The 22,061-nt window shown below is 46.7% G+C and overlaps 1 protein-coding gene across 3 annotated transcripts; it reads left to right on the plus strand.

Annotated features, from left to right (window-relative positions):
- Positions 1 to 206: 206 nt before the first annotated feature.
- LOC125514114 (SPX domain-containing membrane protein OsI_08463) lies at positions 207 to 5,286 on the plus strand. 3 transcript variants are annotated; one of them, XM_048679377.1, is made up of 12 exons: positions 207 to 538; positions 637 to 745; positions 1,839 to 1,913; positions 2,101 to 2,221; positions 2,356 to 2,667; positions 2,795 to 2,899; positions 2,993 to 3,447; positions 3,536 to 3,840; positions 3,941 to 4,110; positions 4,193 to 4,383; positions 4,491 to 4,624; positions 4,746 to 5,286. In XM_048679377.1, the coding sequence occupies exons 3-12, from the start codon at positions 1,861 to 1,863 to the stop codon at positions 4,982 to 4,984; spliced, it is 2,085 nt and encodes a 694-aa protein (XP_048535334.1). In that variant the 5' UTR covers positions 207 to 538; positions 637 to 745; positions 1,839 to 1,860; the 3' UTR covers positions 4,985 to 5,286. The 3 variants fall into 3 exon arrangements, with proteins under 3 accessions (XP_048535334.1, XP_048535332.1, XP_048535333.1); XM_048679375.1 differs by having other exon boundaries at positions 208 to 538; positions 637 to 726; XM_048679376.1 differs by having other exon boundaries at positions 208 to 538; positions 637 to 726; positions 1,845 to 1,913.
- Positions 5,287 to 22,061: the final 16,775 nt, after the last annotated feature.

The following is a 22,061-nucleotide window of genomic DNA, read 5'->3' on the forward strand; positions in this document are numbered from 1 at the left end:
CCGCAAGAAAAAACGGTTTAGAAAGAAAAAACCTAGTTGAGCTAAAGATTAGTGGCCGAGTTACCTCGCGCAGACCCGCAAAAGAAAAAAAGAGTTACCTCACGCACAAAGAAAACTAGGGGCAGTGAGGCGAGAGGCGTTTTTGTCCACAGCCACGGCCAGCGTATGCCAAAACGGGGCCGCGAGCCGTCCCGTCCCGGTCGAATCCGCCACGTCGGCATCGGCGACACGAGGGCGACGTCCCGGCCGCAGCCAACCCGCTCCTGTCCCGCCCCGGCCACATCCCCGGCGACGCCCCCCTCCTCCATCTCCATGTACTCCTCCGTCCTCTCTCCCTCCCCCACCGTCGCCGCGATAAATACCTCCCCCTTCCTCTCTCCCTCGCACCTCCGAAGCCGACCAAAGCCGAACCTATCCATTGCATTCGCACATAATACTGGTATACATACGCGCGCCATTACCATTGCGCCGGCCTCTTCCAACATCCCGGCCGCCTCATCTCCTTCCGGTGCCTCCCATTCGCAAGGGATCACTGTGGGTACGTGCGCGCGCCTAGGCGTATCTGTTCCCTTGTCTTTTGATTTCGGTTCGTGCTGAATCTTTTCTGAATGCGCGGTCAATTTGTCGGTGTTGCAGGCGCGATCCGTTCGTTGATGGTCATCTAATTCAGGAGATTATTTCGCCGAGCAAGGGGAGGGAGGAGCCGCCGAAGAACACGCGGACGCGGTAACCAATCTGTTCTACTGTAATTTCCAGCCCCTTGTCCGAAACAGAAATAACAATACTCATTTTTATTCAGAAGAATCAGGGACTCGTTTCCCTCGGCGTGTCTCTGTCGGCTTTAATTTTGGATTCGCCTGAAGTTATTTTTTTCCAAAAAAATTCGGAATACCTTTCCCATTTCCCGATTGATGATGCCAGAATCCCCTCTCACTGTCTCGCCGGGCCGGTGATGCGATGCGAGCGCCGAAGAAGAACCATCTGCATTTGGGCAAGCAACCGCCCCCAAGATCGCCGGAGCACCACGGCGGTGACAGGCCACCCTCCTCAGCTGAGCGGCGCTTTCCTAGGTTTATTTTAAGCAGGATACTGACAAGAGAAGCAGAGCACCACGGTCGCCGCTAGCGCACATTTATGTTTCTTGACGTGTGACCCTCAGCCCTCTCTGGGTCTTTTGCTCCTCATCATCCGGCCTGATGGTTCACTTTCCTGTAGCACATTGACTATGTGGCAAACTCCACGATAAAAACAACGAGAAGAACTGCACCCGCGCCTTTCTGGTAGTACAGTGCTACTGTAGTCTGAAGGTGATCTGATGCTCTTGTCTAAGGCACGTTCTTAGCAAGGCCAATTCAGAAAAGGAATTGTGTGCGCGCTTTAATAGAGATGCTTAGCTCTTGGGAGACCTTGGAGCCATTTTATTATGTGCCCTCTCAAGGGTTTTGTCTCACTATGTCACTAGTCGATTCTGTGCCATCTTGCTACGTGCCCTATCCCTTTTGGAGCTGTCTCGAATATCTCAAGCTTTTGCCACACATGTTAACATTATCTTAGCTTCTCCACTTATTATGAGCTATTATGTCTTTGGTCCATGTACGCACTTTGGCGCTTAGTGTGCGCATTAGTTTTTTGTCTCAAGCTCATTAAGATCTTTTGCTGAAAGCTACATATTAGCGGTGTGTGTGTGTGTGTGTGTCTTTCTTAATTTACTCTGGCATCTGAACCAATTATCTGGCTGGTATTCTAAAATGTTGACTAAATCGAAGTATTGTGCTTGAGTTGATTGGTTCTAGGCTTCTAGCCTCTATCGCTATGCTAACGATTTTGTTGATTTTTAGTTGCAGGTAGCGAAACGCCAAGATGGTTAATTTCGGGAAGGTACTGATGTCGGATCAGTTGGAAGAGTGGAAAGAGTATGTTGCCTTGCTGCTCCAAAATTTAGTTCCATGGCATTTTACTGTTATGACTGAATTGGTTAGATATGCATAACTTATGTGTTGCTGTTTTCTCGACGCAGATATACACTGACAAAAAATATCAAATTATAAGCTTGTTCAATGACCATTTCGAATCTTATGAATCATTTGCTCACTTTTCCAGATACTATATTAATTACAAAATGATGAAGAAAAAGGTAAAACAGTATGTTCAGCAGACTCAAGATGGTGGAAGTAATCATGAACAGGTTCTTAAGGAGTTCTCAAGGATGCTTGACGATCAGGTAATACCGAGCTGAGTTGCTGATAGATTCATATTTCATACAGATGCTTTATTATTGATGTATTCGTTCAACCATCAATGTTTATTCTTTTTTGCCTCACACCATCTGTGTTCATGTGAGTTTCTTCATTGCAGATTGAAAAGGTTGTGCTCTTTCTACTGAAACAGCAAGGTCATCTTGCTAGCAGGATCGAGAAATTGGGACAACAGCGTGCCGTACTCATGGAACATTCCGATATATCACAAGTTTCTCAAGTGCGAGAGGCATATAGGCAAGTCGGGCTTGACCTTGTGAAGCTCCTTAGATTTGTTGATATGAATGCTACTGGGATCCGGAAGATTCTTAAGAAGTTCGATAAGCGCTTCGGCTATCGATTTACAGATTATTACATCTCTACTCGTGCAAACCATCCCTATTCTCAGCTTCAGCCGATCTTCAAGCAAGTGGTAATTTTACTTGCTTGCATCTTCAGTTCATAAGTGGGGCTTCAGTGCATTTGTTTCTATGGTGGCTGTCCTTGATTCCTTGTAGTCTTCATCATCTTTTGCACTTATTATGCAGTTCTGAATGCAGGGTATCGTAGCTGTTGCTGGTGCTTTGACACGTAACCTTGCATCTCTGCAAGATCACCAAGGAAGCTTCATGTCCATCTATGATCATCCATCAATTACCTTGAAGGTCTCTTCTAGATTCTTAGCTGCTTCCATAATCAGATAATGCAATTCTCATATGTGCTCTAAATGAACATCTGTACACCTTTTCTATGTGCAGGACCCTATCATCGAACAAATAAATAATTCAGTACAGAAACTCACGCACAGCACAACCTTCCTTCAATTCCTTGGACAACACGCACTGATCATTCCAGAAGACGTGCAAGCTAGCTCGGAAGATCTCGTTGATGACCAGAGCTACCATTTCATGTCGCTGATGCTCAACCTAGTGAACACATTCCTCTACATGGTGAACACATACATCATCGTGCCAACTGCAGATGACTATTCTGTGAGCCTTGGTGCCGCAGCGACTGTTTGCGGTGTGATTATCGGGTCGATGGCAGTTGCCCAAGTGTTCTCTTCAGTATATTTCAGTGCCTGGTCCAACAGGTCATACTTTAGGCCCCTCGTATTCAGCAGCATCATGCTGTTTTCCGGGAACCTGCTGTATGCTTTGGCGTATGATCTGAACTCCCTAACTGTTCTCATACTTGGCCGGCTGCTCTGCGGGTATGAATTTTCTTTCTGTTCCCTAATTTACTGTTGTCATGTTTAAAATGTTTATCTGATCGATCAAATCGGCCACATTTGTATGCAGGTTGGGTTCTGCCAGAGCTGTGAACCGTCGGTATATCAGTGACTGTGTGCCTCTCAAAATGCGGCTGAAAGCCTCCGCGGGATTTGTCAGTGCTAGTGCACTTGGGATGGCATGCGGTCCTGCGCTGGCTGGTTTGCTGCAGACTGAATTTAAGATCTATGCAGTAACTTTTAATCAGAACACCTTGCCCGGGTGGATCATGTGCCTTGCTTGGGTTGGTAATTTGATTTGGGTATGGATTTCCTTCAAAGAGCCAGATCACTTTGCTAAAGAGAATGCTGTCAACGCACAGTCATCTGATTCCGGTAATCCTCGTCGTTTGCTTTGTTCAAAAGCAACTCTTGTCGTGGTCATGGAACCTAGGCTCCGGATACATTTATTGACTTAAATTCTTTGCCGTGATAGGCCATGGACGAAATGATAATCTGGAGGGCGGTTTAGCACAGCCTTTGCTCACAGAGGCAAAGGAGAGGCAGGGTGAAAATGCAGACAACAACGAAAACGACCCTAAAGAGAGTCATAAAGCAGCAACATCGATTGCCGCAGCATACAGATTGCTCACGCCATCTGTGAAGGTTTCCTCCTAACCCCTTGAATCTGATCTCTTTTTGCAGTTGTTGAATGTACTCTTACACCTGCTCTTCACAAATATATCAGGTTCAGTTATTGATCTACTTCATGCTCAAGTTTGCAATGGAGATTCTACTCTCCGAGTCTAGTGTTGTCACTACGTTCTATTTTAACTGGTCCACGAGCACGGTGGCCATCTTTCTAGCTGTTCTAGGACTGACGGTTCTTCCGGTCAACGTCATCGTCGGAAGCTATATCACCAATCTGTTCCAGGACAGGTAACTTGTGTGCTTTCATCACACCGCACGCTATAGAGCAGTTCTCTTCTCTTGATCACTGCAGTTCTCTGGCCGTTTCACATCCCTTTTTCTTTCTCCATCTGAAGGCAAATCTTGGTGGCGTCTGAGATCATGGTCCTGATTGGCATCGCCTCGAGCTTCCACTTCGGCTCCAGCTACTGCGTAGCTCAGTACGTCGTGTCGGCTCTCATCACGTTCGTATTCGCCGAGGTGCTCGAAGGTAAAGAACCTAAACAGCCCACCACCTCCAACGCAAAGCCTGAACCAGACGTGAAGTGTTACCTTTTCTGAAACTTGCATCGCATGTATTTCTCTTATGACCATGTGTCTGAACATCGCAGGGGTGAACCTGTCCCTCCTCTCCCGGGTGATGTCGTCGAGGCTCTCCCGGGGCACCTATAACGGCGGGCTCCTCTCGACGGAGGCCGGGACGCTGGCCCGTGTCGCCGCGGACATGACGATCACCGCCGCAGGGTACCTGGGGCAGAGCCAGCTCCTGAACGCCACCCTGCTGCCGTCCTTGGTGATCTGCGTAGCCTCCATCGCGGCGACATTCGGCACTTACAACACCCTGTACTGACAAACGGGCCCCCTTGATGCATATAGTTAAGCATGGATCAATGCGCGGCAAGGCCGAGCTGCTGTTCGAAGCTTTGCAGCGTCGCTGTAAATGTTAGGCCGTCGGTGCCAGTGCTAGGTGCTGCGTTTGTGGCGTACCGAAGCTTGTGGTATCCAAGCTAGCAACTGTTGTAGCAGACACACGGTTCTAAATAAAACTGTACTGATCCATCCAGTGCTGCAGATCGTGTAAGGTACTCGCACAAGCCAACGGGAAGAGCTAAAAGTATGTAAAGATTTGGAAATTTGGAGAGAGGCGCCAAACCGTTTCGGTGGCCAGGCTTTTCTTTCCTCACGCTCCTGCCGCTGGTTCCTATTTAACGCTTAGGTCGCAACGTCTATTTGGGCCGGCCCAAGTGGCGCAGGCTCCCTCTTATAGGTTTTTTTATTTTGGTTTTCTCATTTTCTTTTTCACTTTATTTTTCAGTTCTTTTTTTATTTAGTTTTCTATTTTTATTTTTCTCATGTTCGTTTTCCCTTTTCTTTTTTATGTTTCTCTTCTTTTTAGTTTTCATTTTCCAAACATTGTTCCAAGTTCATGAATATTTTTTAAAACCTTAACATTTTCTAAAATTGTGAACATGTTTTAAAATCATGAACATCTTCTATAAATTCGCAAACATCTTTGAAAATTGTGCACCTTTTTTAAAAACATGTAAAGTTTTTTTGAATCGGCGAACAATTTTTTAAATTCACAATTTTTATTTTGACCAACATTTTTTTGAATCAGCAAACATTTTTTGAATCGCTGAACATTTTTTGAAATTTGCAAACAATTTTTTAGTCCATGAACATTTTTTGAATCATGAAAAGTTCTTGAAATTAATAACTTTTTAAAATCCTGATCATTTTTTCAATTCGAGATTCGCGAATAGTTCTCAATGTAAAAACACGAAAAACAAAAGAAACAACAAAATGAAAGTATAAGAAGAAAACAAGAGAAAGACAGGAGCTCCCAGCACCCACATGGATCAACCCAAAATGCACGGTGGGGGGGGGTGCGATTGGTGGCTACTTGCTGACCTACGTGCGAAATAGGGGCTCCTCCTCCTGGCATGCACACCATGGTAACAACTGGACCCTTGCACGTGTACGTTAGGGTAGCCTGGACAATGACCCTTCAAAAAATCGTGACCCAACCGGACTCCTCAAATCGGTTCTTTACGTCCGGGATGACCGTCACACCTACATTCAGCCCATATATGGGGCAGATATGGGAAGGCCCGGGCGCATTGGCCATGTCGGACCGATCCACGCAAGCTCACCTGACCCAAGAAATATCCTCACCTCGGGCAAACCATAGTCTTCCGGTCAAACACTCTCGAACAGTCCACACTCCACTGCCCGTTTCCTCCCCTCCCCTCTTGGTCCCGTCCCCTCCTCTCCCACCCCTCTCTGTCATGTCCAGTGTCGGTAGCGCGACCAACGGCGAATCTGGTTGCGACTCGGACCTCATTGACTGGGACATCCCGCTTTGCTCGGAGGACGATGAGGAACTTGCCCTTCGCATCATGTTGGCAGGATCGTGTGTGGATAGGGGTAGGAGCTTGAGCTCTACTCGTCCCCTGTCGCTCAGCACCACAATGCGAACGACGACACCGGGTCCACGCGCTCTGTTGTGCGCTCTGCATGCTCTTTCCACTAGTGAAGGAGCAGAGTCGAGCCTTAGGTCACCTCACGGGTTCATCTCCTCTGACTCCAACGATAGCGACACGGCCAACACAGAAGACGATGACGCCCCTCCGACCACAGACGCCTACATGGAGGACAACTACCGCCACTCCGATGATTGCAAGAGCAAGGGCTCGGCGCAGATATGGTGAAGTCCGGCTCCTAGGGGTGGCGCTAGGCCCCAGGCATCGGGGACCTTGGCCTAGGGCGCGGCTGCTCCCTCCTTTGTTCATTGATTCACCGGTGCAGAGAATGTTCATTACTGTAGTTGTACTCTTGGCCTGGGATGTAGACTATTCCTAGCTCCGCTACTGCCAGCACCGTATCTATCTAGTTTACCTATCTAGTGCCTGGCGATTAACTGCCTCTTTTGATTTGGTTGTACATGGTTGCTGATGAATTTTGTTGCTATGCATGTTTCTTTCTATGATTGCTATGTAGTTTATCTCATGTTGCATATGTTGCGTGGATTTGGAAGGCCGGATATGAGGGGGACGACTGCGAACACTAAGAAATCCACAAAGTTAGCACATCTGGATTTTGGCGTTTGCTCAGACATCTGCTTCGGTTACTCCTTCTGTCACCTCGGACCATGTACCAATCTTAGTCCAGTTCTGCAATGACAAAGTCAAGAGAAGGTTTTTTAGGATGGAAAATCATTGGCTTGAGATGTAGGAAACTCGGACGCTCATTACCAACTGTTGGTGCAATGACACGAGACCAATACATTCTGCTGCCTCCCTTATCAATTTCAAGATGAGCCATGTTCGTGATTGAAGGAAATATGCCCTAGAGGCAATAATAAAGTTATTATTTATTTCCTTATTTCATGATAAATGTTTATTATTCATGCTAGAATTGTATTAACCGGAAACATAATACATGTGTGAATACATAGACAAACAGAGTGTCACTAGTATGCCTCTACTTGACTAGCTCGTTAATCAAAGATGGTTATGTTTCCTAACCATAGACAAAGAGTTGTTATTTGATTAACGAGGTCACATCATTAGTTGAATGATCTGATTGACATGACCCATTCCATTAGCTTAGCACCCCCCGATCGTTTAGTATGTTGCTATTGCTTTCTTCATGACTTATACATGTTCCTATGACTATGAGATTATGCAACTCCCGTTTGCCGAAGGAACACTTTGTGTGCTACCAAACGTCACAACGTAACTGGGTGATTATAAAGGAGCTCTACAGGTGTCTCCAAAGGTACATGTTGGGTTGGCGTATTTCGAGATTAGGATTTGTCACTCCGATTGTCGGAGAGGTATCTCTGGGCCCTCTCGGTAATGCACATCACTTAAGCCTTGCAAGCATTGCAACTAATGAGTTAGTTGCGGGATGATGTATTACAGAACAAGTAAAGAGACTTGCCGGTAACGAGATTGAACTAGGTATTGGAATACCGACGATCGAATCTCGGGCAAGTAACATACCGATGACAAAGGGAACAACGTATGTTGTTATGCGGTCTGACCGATAAAGATCTTTGTAGAATATGTAGGAGCCAATATGAGCATCCAGGTTCCGCTATTGGTTATTGACCGGAAGATGTCTCGGTCATGTCTACATTGTTCTCGAACCCGTAGGGTCCGCACGCTTAAGGTTACGATGACAGTTATATTATGAGTTTATACATTTTGATGTACCGAAGTTTGTTCGGAGTCCCGGATGTGATCACGGACATGACGAGGAGTCTCGAAATGGTCGAGACATAAAGATTGATATATTGGAAGCCTATGTTTGGATACCGGAAGTGTTCCGGGTGAAATCGGGATTTTACCGGAGTACCGGGAGGTTACCGGAACCCCCCGGGAGCTAAATGGGCCATGATGGGCCTTAGTGGAAAAGAGAAGAGGCAGCCCTTCATGGGCCGCGCGCCCCTCCCCTCCCTTGGTCCGAATAGGACAAGGAGAGGGGGCCGGCCCCTCTCTCTCTTTTCCCCCCTCCGCGAATCCTATTCCAACTAGGATTGGGGGGGAATCCTACTCCCAGAGGGAGTAGGACTCTCCTGGCGCGCCCTCCTTGGCCGGCCAGCCTCCCCCCCTTTAGTCCTTTATATACGGAGGCAGGGGCACCCCAGAGACACACAAGTTGATCCACGTGATCTATTCCTTAGCCGTGTGCGGCGCCCCCAGCCACCATAGTCCTCGATAATATTGTAGCGGTGCTTAGGCGAAGCCCTGCAGCAGTAGTACGTCAAGATCGTCACCACGCCGTCGTGCTGACGGAACTCTTCCCCGACACTTTGCTGGATCGGAGTCCGGGGATCGTCATCGAGCTGAACGTGTGCTAGAACTCGGAGGTGCCGTAGTTTCGGTGCTTGATCGGTCGGGCATCGTGGACGTACGACTACATCAACCAAACGCTTCCGTTGTCGATCTACAGGTACGTAGATCATACTCCCCCTCTCGTTGCTATGCATCACCATGATCTTGCGTGTGCGTAGGAAATTTTGAAATTACTACGTTCCCCAACAGTGGCATCCGAGCCTAGGTTTTTATGGTTTGATGTTATATGCACGAGTAGAACACAAGTGAGTTTGGGCGATATAAGTCATACTGCTTACCAGGCATGTCATACTTTGGTTCGGCGGTATTGTTGGATGAAGCGGCCCGGACCGACATTACGCGTACGCTTACGCGAGACCGGTTCTCCCGACGTGCTTTGCACAAAGGTGGCTAGCGGGTGACAGTTTCTCCAACTTTAGTTGAACCGAGTGTGGCTACGCCCGGTCCTTGCGAAGGTTAAAACAGCACCAACTTGACAAACTATCGTTGTGGTTTTGATGCGTAGGTAAGATTGGTTCTTGCTTAAGCCCGTAGCAGCCACGTAAAACTTGCAACAACAAAGTAGAGGACGTCTAACTTGTTTTTGCAGGGCATGTTGTGATGTGATATGGTCAAGACGTGATGAGATATAAATTGTTGTATGAGTTGATCATGTTTTGTTAAAGTTATCGGCAACTGAAGCCTTATGGTTGTCTCTTTATTGCATAAGATGCAAGCGCCATAATTGCTTTACTTTATCGCTATGCGATAGCAATAGTTGCAAAGCAATAATTGGCGAGACGACCATGTGACGACACATTGATATAGATCAAGATGATGGAGATCATGGTGTCATGCCGGTGACGATAGGAGATCATGACAGTACTTTGGAGATGGAGATCAAAGGCGCAAGATGATGATGGCCATATCATGTCACATATTTTGATTGCATGTGATGTTTATCTTTTATACATCTTATTTTGCTTAGTTTGACGGTAGCATTTTAAGATGATCTCTCACTAATTATCAAGAAGTGTTCTCCCTGAGTATGCACCGTTGCGAAAGTTCTTCGTGCTGAGACACCACGTGATGATCGGGTGTGATAGGCTCTACGTTCAAATTCAACGGGTGCAAAACAGTTGCACACGCGGAATACTCAGGTTATACTTGACGAGCAAGCATATACAGATATGGCCTCGGAACACGGAGACCGAAAGGTCGAGCGTGAATCATATAGTAGATATGATCAACATAGTGATGTTCACCAATTGAAACTACTCCATCTCACGTGATGATCGGACATGGTTTAGTTGATTTGGATCACGTGATCACTTAGAGGATTAGAGGGATGTCTATCTAAGTGGGAGTTCTTAAGTAATATGATTAATTGAACTTAAATTTATCATGAACTTAGTCCTGGTAGTATTTTGCAAATTATGTTGTAGATCAATAGCTCGCGTTGTTGCTTCTCTGTGTTTATTTTGATATGTTCCTAGAGAAATTTGTGTTGAAAGATGTTAGTAGCAATGATGCGGATTGGATCCGTGATCTGAGGTTTATCCTCATTGCTGCACAGAAGAATTATGTCCTTGATGCACCGCTAGGTGACAGACCTATTGCAGGAGCAGATGCAGACGTTATGAACGTTTGGCTGGCTCAATATGATGACTACTTGATAGTTTAGTGCACCATGCTTAATGGCTTAGAATCGGGACTTCAAAGACGTTTTGAACGTCATGGACCATATGAGATGTTCCAGGAGTTGAAGTTAATATTTCAAGCAAATACCCGAGTTGAGAGATATGAAGTCTCCAACAAGTTCTATAGCTAAAAGATGGAGGAGAATCGCTCAACTAGTGAGCATGTGCTCAGATTGTCTGAGTACTACAATCGCTTGAATCAAGTGGGAGTTAATCTTCCAGATAAGATAGTGATTGACAGAATTCTCTAGTACCATCACCAAGTTAGTAGAACTTCGTGATGAACTATGATATGCAAGGGATCACGGGAACGATTCCCAAGCTCTTCGTAATGCGAAAATTGACGAAGGTAGAAATAGAGAAAAACATCAAGTGTTGATGGTAGACAAGACCACTAGTTTCAAGAAAAGGGAAGAGGGAAGAAGGGGAACTTCAAGAAGAACAGCAAGCAAGTTGCTGCTCAAGTGAAGAAGCCCAAGTCTGGTCCTAAGCCTGAGACTAAGTGTTTCTACTGCAAAGGGACTGGTCACTGGAAACGGAACTACCCCAAGTGATTGGCAGATAAGAAGGATGGCAAAGTGAACATAAGTATATTTGATATACATGTTATTGATGTGTACTTTACTAGTGTTTATAGCAACCCCTCAGTATTTGATACTAGTTCAGTTGCTAAGATTAGTAACTCGAAACGGGAGTTGCAGAATAAACAGAGACTAGTTAAGGGTGAAGTGACGATGTGTGTTGGAAGTGGTTCCAAGATTGATATGATCATCATCGCACACTCCCTATAATTTCGGGATTAGTGTTGAACCTAAATAAGTGTTATTTGGTGTTTGCGTTGAGCATGAATATGATTTGATCATGTTTATTGTAATACGGTTATTCATTTAAGTAAGAGAATAAATTGTTGTTCTGTTTACATGAATAAAACCTTATATGGTTACACACCCAATAAAATAGTTCGTTGGATCTCGATCGTAGTGATACGCATAATCATAATATTGAAACCAAAATATGCAAAGTTAATAATGATAGTACAACTTATTTGTGGCACTGCCGTTTAGGTCATATTGCTGTAAAGCGCATGAAGAAACTCCATGGGATTTTGGAATCACTTGATTATGAATCAGTTGATGCTTGCGAACCATGCCTCATGGGCAAGATGACTAAGACTCTGTTCTTCGGAACAATGGAGCGAGCAACAGATTTGTTGGAAATCATACATACTGATGTATGTGGTCCGATGAATATTGAGGCTCGCGACAGGTATCATTATTTTCTGATCTTCACAGATGATTTGAGCAGATATGAGTTATATCTACTTGATGAAACATAAGTCTGAAACATTTGAAAAGTTCAAAGAATTTCAAGAGTGAAGTGAAAAATCATCGTAACAAGAAAATAAAGTTTCTACGATCTGATCGTAGAGAAGAGTATTTGAGTTACGAGTTTGGCCTTCAGTTAAAAACAATGTGAAATAGTTTCACTACTCACGCCACCTGGAACACCACAATGTAATGGTGTGTCCGAACGTCATAACCGTACTTTATTAGATATGGTGCGATCTATGATGTCTCTTACCGATCTACCACTATCGTTTTGGGGTTATGCATTAGAGACAGCTGCATTCACGTTAAAAGGGCACCATCAAAATCCGTTGAGACGACGCCTTATGAACTGTGGTTTGGCAAGAAACCAAAGTTGTCGTTTCTGAAAGTTTGGGGCTGCGATGCTTATGTGAAAAAGCTTCAACCTGATAAGCTCGAACCCAAATCGGAGAAATGTGTCTTCATAGGATATCCAAAGGAAACTATTGGATACACCTTCTATCACAGATCCGAAGGCAAGACTTTTGTTGCTAAATTCGGAAACTTTCTTGAGAAGGAGTTTCTCTCGAAAGAAGTGAGTGGGAGGAAAGTAGAACTTGACGAGGTAACTGTACCTGCTCCCTTATTGGAAAGTAGTACATCACAGAAAACTGTTTCTGTGACACCTACACCAATTAGTGAGGAAGCTAATGATAATGATCATGAAACTTCAGAACAAGATACTACTGAACCTCGTAGATCAACCAGAGTAAGATCCGCACAGAGTGGTACGGTAATCCTGTTCTGGAAGTCATGCTACTAGATCATGATGAACCTACGAACTATGAAGAAGCGATGGTGAGCCCAGATTCCGCAAAGTGGCTTGAAGCCATGAAATCTGAGATGGGATCCATGTATGAGAACAAAGTATGGACTTTGGTTGACTTGCCCGATGATCGGCAAGCAATTGAGAATAAATGGATCTTCAAGAAGAAGACTGACGCTGACGGTAATATTACTGTCTACAAAGCTCGACTTGTCGCAAAAGGTTTTCGGCAAGTTCAAGGGATTGACTACGATGAGACCTTCTCACCGTAGCGATGCTTAAGTCTGTCCGAATCATGTTAGCAATTGCCGCATTTTATGAAATCTGGCAAATGGATAAACAAAACTGCATTCCTTAATGGATTTCTTAAAGAAGAGTTGTATATGATGCAACCAGAAGGTTTTGTCAATCCTAAAGGTGTTAACAAAATATGCAAGCTCCAGCGATCCATCTATGGACTGGTGCAAGCATCTCGGAGTTGGAATATACGCTTTGATAAGTTGATCAAAGCATATAGTTTTATACAGACTTCGGTGAAGCCTGTATTTACAAGAAAGTGAGTGGGAGCACTACAACATTTCTGATAAGTATATGTGAATGACATATTGTTGATCGGAAATAATGTAGAATTATTCTGCAAAGCATAAAGGAATGTTTGAAAGGAGTTTTTCAAAGAAAGACTCGGTGAAGCTGCTTACATATTGAGCTTCAAGATCTATAGAGATAGATCAAGACGCTTGATAAGTTTTTCAATGAGTACATACCTTGACAAGATTTTGAAGTAGTTCAAAATGGAGCAGTCAAAGAAAGAGTTCTTGCCTGTATTACAAGGTGTGAAGTTGAGTAAGACTCAAAGCCCGACCACGGCAGAAGATAGAAAGAGAATGAAAGTCATTCCCTATGCCTTGGCCATAGGTTCTATAAAGTATGTCATGCTGTGTACCAGATCTATTGTATACCCTGCACTGATTTGGCAAGGGAGTACAATAGTGATCTAGGAGTAGATCACTGGACAGCGGTCAGAATTATCCTTAGTGGAATAAGGATATGTTTCTCGATTATGGAGTGACAAAAAGGTTCGTCGTAAAGGTTACGTCGATGCAAGTTTTGACACTGATCTGGATGACTCTAAGTCTCGATCTAGATACATATTGAAAGTGGGAGCAATAAGCTAGAGTAGCTCCGTGCAGAGCATTGTTGACATAGAAATTCGCAAAATACTTACGGATCTGAATGTGACAGACCCGTTGACTAAAATTATCTCACAAGCAAAACATGATCACACCTTAGTACTCTTTGGGTGTTAATCACATAGCGATGTGAACTAGATTACTGACTCTAGTAAACCCTTTGGGTGTTGATCACATATCGATGTGAACTATGGGTGTTAATCACATGGTGATGTGAACTATTGATGTTAAATCACATGGCGATGTGAACTAGATTATTGACTCTAGTGCAAGTGGGAGACTGAAGGAAATATGACCTAGAGGCAATAATAAAGTTATTATTTATTTCCTTATATTATGATAAATGTTTATTATTCATGCTAGAATTGTATTAACCGGAAACATAATACATGTGTGAATACATAGACAAACAGAGTGTCACTAGTATGCCTCTACTTGACTAGCTCGTTAATCGAAGATGGTTATGTTTCCTAACCATGAACAAAAGAGTTGTTATTTGATTAACGGGATCACATCAATTAGAAGAATGATGTTGATTGACATGTACTTGACCCATTCCGTTAGCTTAGCACTTGATCGTTTAGGTTGTTGCTATTGATTTCTTCATAACTTATACATGTTCATATGACTATGAGATTATGCAACTCCCGTTTGCCGGAGGAACACTTTGTGTGCTACCAAACGTCACAACGTAACTGGGTGATTATAAAGGAGCTCTACAGGTGTCTCCAAAGGTACATGTTGGGTTGGCGTATTTCGAGATTAGGATTTGTCACTCCGATTGTCGGAGAGGTATCTCTGGGCCCTCTCGGTAATGCACATCACTTAAAGCCTTGCAAGCATTGCAACTAATGAGTTAGTTGCGGGATGATGTATTACAGAACGAGTAAAGAGACTTGCCGGTAACGAGATTGAACTAGGTATTGAGATACCGACGATGGAATCTCGGGCAAGTAACATACCGATGACAAAGGAAACAACGTATGTTGTTATGCGGTCTGACCGATAAAGATCTTCGTAGAATATGTAGGAGCCAATATGAGCATCCAGGTTCCGCTATTGGTTATTGACCGGAGACGTGTCTCGGTCATGTCTACATTGTTCTCGAACCCGTAGGGTCCGCACGCTTAAGGTTACGATGACAGTTATATTATGAGTTTATGCATTTTGATGTACCGAAGGTTTGTTCGGAGTCCCAGATGTGATCACGGACATGACGAGGAGTCTCGAAATGGTCGAGACATAAAGATTGATATATTGGAAGACTATGTTTGGATACCGGAAGTGTTCCGGGTGAAATCAGGATTTTACCGGAGTACCGAGAGGTTACCGGAACCCCCGGGAGCTAAATGGGCCATGATGGGCCTTAGTGGAAAAGAGAAGAGGCAGCCCTACATGGGCCGCGCGCCCCTCCCCTCCCTTGGTCCGAATAGGACAAGGAGAGGGGGCCGGCCCCTCTCTCTCTTTTCCCCCCTCCGCGAATCCTATTCCAACTAGGATTGGGGGGGGGAATCCTACTCCCAGAGGGAGTAGGACTCTCCTGGCGTGCCCTCCTTGGCCGGCCGCCTCCCCCCTTTAGTCCTTTATATATGGAGGCAGGGGCACCCCAGAGACACACAAGTTGATCCACGTGATCTATTCCTTAGCCGTGTGCGGCGCCCCCAGCCACCATAGTCCTCGATAATATTGTAGCGGTGCTTAGGCGAAGCCCTGCAGCAGTAGTACATCAAGATCGTCACCACGCCGTCGTGCTGACGGAACTCTTCCCCGACACTTTGCTGGATCGGAGTCCGGGGATCGTCATCGAGCTGAACGCGTGCTAGAACTCGGAGGTGCCGTAGTTTCGGTGCTTGATCGGTCGGATCGTGGAGACGTACGACTACATCAACCAAACGCTTCCGTTGTCGATCTACTAGGTATATAGATCATACTCCCCCTCTCGTTGCTATGCATCACCATGATCTTGCGTGTGCGTAGGAAAATTTTGAAATTACTACGTTCCCCAACACCCATATCGGTGCAACGAGACTGAGGGAGTCCTGGATTAGGGGGTATCCGGACAGCCGGACTATATCCTTTGGCCGGACTGTTGGACTATATATGAAGATACAAGATTGAAGACTTCGTCCCGTGTCCGAATGGGACTCTCCTTGGCGTGGAAGGCAAGCTTGGCAATACGGATATGTAAATCTCCTTCCTTGTAACCGACTCTGTGTAACCCTAGCCCCCTCCGGTGTCTATATAAATCGGAGGGTTTAGTCTATAACAACAACAATCATACCATAGACTAGCTTCTAGGGTTTAGCCTCTCTGATCTCGTGGTAGATTAACTCTTGTACTACTCATATTATCAAGAACAATCAAGCAGGACGTAGGGTATTACCTCCATCAAGAGGGCCCGAACCTGGGTAAACATCGTGTCCCCTGCCTCCTGTTACCATCCGCCTGGACGCATAGTTCGGGACCCCCTACCCGAGATCCGCCGGTTTTGACACCGACATTGGTGCTTTCATTGGGAGTTCCTCTGTGTCGTCATTGTTAGGATTGATGGCTCCTTCAATCATCGATAGTGATGCAGTCCAGGGTGAGACTTTTCTCCCCGGATAGATCCTTGTATTCGGCGGCTCCGCAAACTGCGGGCCAACTCGCTTGGCCATCTGGAGCAGATTGAGAGCTATGCTCCTGGCCATCAGGTCATATTTGGAAACTTGAACTACACGGCCGATATCCGCGGAGACTTGATCTTCGGCGGATTCGAGCCCATGCCGGACGCGCCGCGCAGTCATGACGAGCAAGACGTAACTCTACCGTTGGATAGTGTTCGGGAGATCGCATCCGCAGCGACTCCGGCCCTTAATCTGGAGCAAGTCACGCCATCCGAGAGCGGAGGGATGGACCCCGCCATGGAGGCCACACTCTCAGCGGCGATAGAGCTGGATACAGATTTCACCCCTTACGAGAGCCGTGTTGCCGAACCACTGGATTCATCCTCGGCCACGGACTCCGAGCCGCTCATATCCGTGCCCGTCAAGTCCGACTGGGCGCCGATCATGGAGTTCACCTCTGCTGATATCTTTCAGCACTCACCTTTTGGAGATGTGCTAAATTCATTAAGGTCTCTCTCCCTGTCAAGGGAACCTTGGCCGAACTATGTCCGGCTAGAATGGGATGCGGACGACTAAGAAATTCGCCGCCCACCCACCACCCACTTAGTAGCCACTGTCGACGACTTAACCGACATGCTCGACTTCGGCTCCGAGGACTTCGACAGTATGGACGACGAAGCCGGAGATGAACCAGAACCACCGCCCACAGGACACTGGACCACTACTTCATCACATGACGTGTACATGGTGGACACCCCCAACAAAGCCAATGGCGACGAGAAAGCGGAGGATGACCCCTCCAAGAAGCAACCCAAGCGCCGACGTCAGCGGCGCCGCCCTAAGTCCCGCCATAGCAAAAGCAGCGATAACAATAGTCCACGCGACTCTGGAAAAGACAACAACTGCACCACCCCGGTGGCAGAAGATGATTAAGATGCAAACAGCAAACATAGTACGGATCCGACGCCCGAACACGATGACGCCAAAGATAAGCATCATCAATCCCCATCTAGGGCAGAAAACAGTCGGGACGATGATGCACCCATCATCCCAGAAACACACTTGGAGAAAGAGAACCTCCGCAGAAGGCTTACTACCACAGCGAGAAGCCTGAAGAAATAGAAGCAAAGGCTCAACGTCGCACAAGATACGCTCAATAGCAAGTGGAACAAAGTAACAAAGTATGGTAGAAGCTACCACCCAAATAGCTATCCAAAGCGCAAGATATTACCAAATTCGACGACGAGGCCTTAGAGCCCATACAGCCGATAAATGATACGGCCAATCGGCCGGATCCACCACCCTGTGAACGTGATAGAGCGGCTAACAAAGTCACGCATAAGTCAACACACGTTCTACGTGAGAACTTGCGTCAAAAATCCGACGCGACTAGATCTATCTATGGATCTAGGAAGCGCGCTACGGTACACAACCAGCACCGAATACTACAACCGTCTGAACACTATGGCGCATCCCATTACAGGGGCGCCGCACACCCACTATGTTTCACTGATGAGGTGCTGGATCACGAATTCCCAGAAGGATTCAAACCAGTGAACATAGAGGTGTACGACGGAACCACATACCCTGGAGTCTGGATAGAGGACTTCATCCTCCATATTCATATGGCTCGTGGAGACGATCTCCACGCCATTAAATAATTGCCCCTCAAGCTTAAAGGGCCAGCTAGGCACTGGCTGAAAAGCCTCCCCGAAAACTCAATTGGAAGTTGGGAGGAGCTCGAGGACGCTTTTTGGGAAAATTTTCAAGGGACCTATGTCCGACCACCGGATGCAGACGATTTAAGTCATATAACTCAACAGCCCGGAGAGTCAGCCCGAAAGCTTTGGAATAGGTTTCTCACTAAAAAGAACCAAATAGTCGACTGTCCAGGCGCCGAAGCCTTAGCAGCTTTCAAGCACAACATTCGAGACGAATGGCTTGCCAGACACCTCGGCCAAGAAAAGCCGAGAATAATGGCAGAATTAACAAGCCTCATGACCCGCTTTTGTGCGGGCGAGGACAGCTGGTTAGCCTGATGTAGCACCAGCGACCCAAGTACATCCGAAGTCAGGGACGGAAACGGGAAGCCACGACGTAGCAAAAACAAGCGCCGGAATAAAGAAGACAGCCCGAAGAGCACGACGGTAAACGCCGGATTTAGAAGCTCTCGGCCAGGTCGGCAAAAGCTGCCCTCCAAAGGCAACAGAGACGAACTATCCAGCCTGAACAAGATTCTGGACAAACTATGTCAGATCCACAGCACCCCCGATAAACCTGCAAATCATACCCATAGAGAATGCTGGGTCTTCAAGCAGTCCGGCAAGCTCAACGCCGAACACAAGGGGCAGGATACACCAAGCGAAGACGAGGATGAGCCTCGCAAGCAAAGCACTGGGGAATAGAAGAAATTCCCACCAGAAGTCAAAACAGTAGACGTGTTACACGTGATGAAAGGGAGAAACAAAGCGGCACTCCTAGAGACACAAGCCCCAGGGCCTATCACCGCGAAGTTCTGCCACTGGACGTCCAAACCGATCACCTTTGACCATCGGGATTACTCGGCAAGTATCCGGCATGCAGGATGGGCTGCCTTGGTGTTAGACCCGATAATTGACGGATACCACTTCACACGAGTCCTGATGGACGGCGGCAGTAGTTTAAACTTGATATATCAGGACACGGTCCGTAAAATAGGGATAGACCCAACAAAAATCAGCCATAGCAATACTACCTTTAAAGGAGTAACGCCAGGCCCAGAAGCCCATTGCACGGGCTCCCTGCTACTAGAGGCTATATCGGTTTTCCCGATAACTTCCGCAGCGAAAAGTTAACCTTCCACATCGCTCCGTTCCAAAGTGGCTATCAAGCACTACTCGGACGCGAAGCTTTCGCTCACTTTAACGCGATACCACATTACGCTTCTCTCATGCTTAAGATGCCCGGTCCACGTGGCATCATTACAGTAAATGGAAATATTGAGCACTCCTTGCGCGCGGAAGATCGTGCGGCTGCCTTGACAGCCGCACACTAGACGGCCTCACCAACTAAAGCATCTGACAGGTCGTTAAGACCACGGACATGGTTAGACGAGTCCGGTGCAGCTATATATAATTGATACAGATGACCATCATGCTACACCCGTCCAGGATACGGCACAACGAAGACACAGGCACAGACGTCCAGCAGGGACCCGTTCCAAGGATTCTTTTCAGATTAAGACCCTACGTAAACCTTTTTTACTGTCTCTTGTTGATACACATCCCCCGGATTCTCAGTACAATTGAGAAGGATGCTGACCTATTGGCATGCGGCCACATCAGAATATTGCACGTACCTAGACACCAGGGGCTTATTACAAAGGGCAATGTTTAGCCCGGTTTACATCATAAAGACCGAATACCTTAGGGAGTGTTCGGCGTCGCGAGTTTGACCTTATATGCATCAGCTCCGAATCATGTCTTTGTTCAAATGTTGGGTTTGCCCGGCTCCTGTGTTTTGCTGCCTTACGTTCCGCTCTATCGGCTAAGGCGGCACCAGGAGAACTACTTGGATTGTGCCCTGGTTCATCCGGACGAGCACCTTAGTAGAGAAAGCCGAAAACTGACTGTCATGATATAGCGTGAGACTGGTCAACCGCTCAATGACCTAGCGGAATCTTCGGGATTCCTCCGCCTTGACGAAGGGCCATTTCCCGGCCAGGCATGTATGCGCCCCGAATTCGGATGAGCGTGGAGCCACCAGGGGCTATATAGTAGCCCCACTGTCAAACTCCTCTGGCTAAGTGAAAGTGTTAAAGCATTATAGTCCGATTGCCTAGTTCGCTGCGCTATCACCTCCTTAATGGACCAAGACGTTGGATCAAGTGTGAACATGCGTCTTCTGCGAGCACCCCCGCATTATAGCGTGGGGGCTGAAGCTGACGACTACCATCTTTCAGGTTATATACATATATACATAAACGGCCGCACAGGAGGCATCATAGTACTTTTGGACAGAAGTATAAATACAGCCTTGATAAACTCAATAAAACATTGTTTTTACAATGGGAATACATGTCACTCAAACATAATATTCTTCGAGCACTGAGCCTCTATCGAACGAGCGCCTTCAAGAACTTCTTCAAAGTAGTGCTCGGCAGCCACTCGGCCTATGGCCGAACCCTGCGCCGCAACAGTGGTGGCATCCATCTCCGGCCAGTATGTTTTGACACGGGCAAGGGCCATCCGCGCACCCTCTACGCACGCCGACCTCTTCATCGCGTTGATGTGCGGCACCGCACCAAGAAACTGCTGCACCAAACTAAAATAACTGTTCGGCTTTGGCCTTTCCGGCCACAGATGATCCACAACAGACCTCATGGCGAGTCCGGACAATCTATTCAGCTCGGCCCATTCGGCCAGCCGATCAGTCAATGGAAGCGGACGCTCTGGAACGTTAAATTGTGACCATAATAGCTTGTCTACTTCGCGATCTTTTTGATCTCGGAAGTATTCGGCCGCATAGACAGCACTCGCCGCCAAGTCGAGATATGCGTCCGCAGAACTCCACAACCGGTCCAAAGGGGCGTACCGAGGATCTCCAAACTTCCTCTGGAGCATAAAGGGCTTCCCAGCCGCGATATCCCCGGCTTGACGCAGCTCCTCCTTCTTCGCTCTCATTGTAGAGCGGGTGTCTTTGGTCACCATCGTGGCCTTTTCCAGGCCCGTCGCCTTCGCCCGGTTTTCTTCTTCAAGAAGTTGGTAACGGTCAGCAGCATCTTTTAACTCTATAGCCATCTTGGCTATTTTTTCTTTGCTCTCGCAATGCGCGGCCTGTTCGGCCCTTAACTCTTCGGCCGCCTTTAAAGCGGCCGCATTACTACTCCTTGCTTGCTCCTTGGCTCGGGCAAGTTCCGCCCGAAGGGTCTCTACAGTGGCAGCTCCATCTGCAGTCACAACATATTAAAGATACTAGCATCATGCTGCTCTTATTATGTGACAATCACCAGAAAAATCACTCACCCAGTGCCTCGTCAAGCCGCTTGTTAACAAGAACGATGTCGGCATTTGCCGCATCCAGTTGCCACCTTAGTTCGGCAAACCCATCAGTCCGGCTAGCCACCGGAGCTTCAATCACCTGCACATAAAGGCGATCTGGTTATTACCTGGGACTATGATCCTCTGTTTGCCGCCGTTTTCAACGACAACCAGAGTCTCAGGGGCTACTATCTACACGGGGCACATCTAAAAATGTGCAGTACTGTCAAAAATGTACATCATTTCGCGTACCTCAAAACCCGTCAGTAGACTCATAAAGGCTTCATGCAACCCGCTTTCGACGGATGAAATCATTTCAATCACCGCACCCATCAACGTGCGGTGCTCTTCTGAGATTGCCGCTTGCTCTAGCAGATCCATCAGTACGTCCGACCGCACACCAGACAGGGTCGGACTCTTTCGATTGCTCTCTTCAAGA

This window comes from Triticum urartu, chromosome 6 (assembly GCF_003073215.2).
Source record: "Triticum urartu cultivar G1812 chromosome 6, Tu2.1, whole genome shotgun sequence".
NCBI classification, from domain to species: domain Eukaryota; kingdom Viridiplantae; phylum Streptophyta; class Magnoliopsida; order Poales; family Poaceae; genus Triticum; species Triticum urartu.

Coding starts and splice junctions, on each gene's coding strand:
- LOC125514114 (XM_048679377.1), top strand. CDS start 1,861: ATGGTTAATTTCGGGAAGGTACTGATGTCGGATCAGTTGGAAGAGTGG. Junction 3,448..3,535: donor CTTGGCCGGCTGCTCTGCGG/GTATGAATTTTC, acceptor ATTTGTATGCAG/GTTGGGTTCTGCCAGAGCTG. Junction 3,841..3,940: donor CGCACAGTCATCTGATTCCG/GTAATCCTCGTC, acceptor TTGCCGTGATAG/GCCATGGACGAAATGATAAT.